This window comes from Anneissia japonica, unplaced genomic scaffold (assembly GCF_011630105.1).
Source record: "Anneissia japonica isolate Jap-2015-1 unplaced genomic scaffold, ASM1163010v1 scaffold60328_len1602_cov107, whole genome shotgun sequence".
NCBI lineage: Eukaryota > Metazoa > Echinodermata > Crinoidea > Comatulida > Comatulidae > Anneissia > Anneissia japonica.
The window spans coordinates 1-1,602 of NW_022721835.1; the positions used below are offsets into that span (position 1 = coordinate 1).

Sequence of the window (1,602 nt, forward strand, 5' to 3'; positions counted from 1 at the left end):
TCCGTTGATGAGATGGACGTCCAACTTAGTGTGGCTGAGGAGAATAACCTCCTCGCCGATTCACCCCACCCGCCACCACTGGAGGCACTCCCGCCCGCAGAGCCGTTGCCGCCAGCAGAGTCGTCGTCAATGGAGCCTGAGGCGGACATTCATCCAGTGGAACCAACTCCATCCTCAGCCGAACCATCCCAACCCGGAGCAGGAAAATGCCCATCACTGCCTCCGGAGAATGCTTGCGTTTGGCCGGGGTGTACTATCAGGAGGGTTGTCAATATGAGGGTGCATGTTATGGGCAAGCATGCCCCATCGTGTTTGAAACCTTTAGGTCGGAGCACCCGTCGCCAAGCTCGGCGACATCTCCGAATTCTGGAGCAGCTAGCTGTCGCATGCATGGGTGAGGGAACCACTCTGCAAGCTCTAATGATTCGAGTCAACCGGGAGAGGGCACAAACACGTGGGACGCCACATTCTTCGCAGGGTTCGATGCCGAAAGTTTATGACGCGCATTTTCATATGGACCGTCTTCGCCAGGGGCTGGGAGTGTCATTCATGGCTAACCTCGGTGACCTGGAGCGGGCGGAGCCACCCCGAGGTGACGTTCGTCCCGTGTCTGTGGCGGGAGGCATTGCAGTTTACTGCGACCCTCAAACCTACCCCACGACACGGGAAATAAATTTTATCACGAGGGACCTGCACCTCAACGTTGCTGTTGGAGTTCACCCAAAGCAGAGCCTAACATCCGACCAGTTCGATCGGCTCCATTCACTCTCACGGATGAGTGAGGTAAAAGTGTTGGGGGAAATCGGCCTTGACCATTCCAGGCCTCCCTCTGATTGGTACCGCCAGGAGGGACTCTTCAGACGTGTGTTGAACCGGTGTTATTCCCATCACCAACATCGTGTGGTATGTCTACATCTGAGGGGTATGGCTGGGGACCCCACGGCGGAAGAATGCTACTCGCGAGCACTGGACATCTTAAGGCTGTCCCGTATTCCGCGAGAGCAGAGATTACTTCTTCATAACTACACCTCTACCGTTTCCATCGCTGACGCTTATCGTCGTCACTTCCCGGCTACATATTTTAGCTTTTCCCTGGCAGCGAGTGGTTTCAACAGCCAGCAACGACAAGCATGTAGGCATATTGAAGCCATGGACGACCGACGGTTGCTGATTGAGTCGGATGGGCCACATTTCGCACCGGCAGGACAGCGAGTTGGTGCACCCCATCTTTTGTGGGCGACAGCAGCAGTAGTGGGGGAGGTGCTCGGCCGGGATCCCAGGCGGGTTTTAGACCTGACTTGGAAGAACGGTCGAGACCTCTTCTAAGAGCCCGATGTGCGTCTCACAAAGAAGATTTTATGTTTGTTTTTATATTTTGTTCTGGAAATTAATTTACTTTATATTTTTCAGACCCGGATGATTCAGCATAGTGAACATCCGAGAGAACTGCTTTTTGCATTATTCCCCGTTGAAGACATCAGTGTACGTTCACCGGGTTTCCTGTACAATCTGTGACTCAGCGAGCCCATACGTTTTACGACTGGTTATCAACGGGATGATGTCAACTCTTTTCAAATAAGGGAGGAGTGTAGTGACGGCCGC

General features: G+C 53.5%; 1 protein-coding gene across 1 annotated transcript; it reads left to right on the plus strand.

The window, feature by feature from the left end:
* The first annotated feature begins 12 nt into the window (after positions 1 to 12).
* LOC117111747 lies at positions 13 to 1,591 on the plus strand. The gene has a single exon (XM_033254744.1). It carries the CDS (start codon positions 13 to 15, stop codon positions 1,324 to 1,326), a length of 1,314 nt encoding a protein of 437 aa, XP_033110635.1. The 3' UTR covers positions 1,327 to 1,591.
* The last annotated feature ends 11 nt before the right edge of the window (positions 1,592 to 1,602 follow it).

Coding starts and splice junctions, on each gene's coding strand:
- LOC117111747 (XM_033254744.1), top strand. CDS start 13: ATGGACGTCCAACTTAGTGTGGCTGAGGAGAATAACCTCCTCGCCGAT.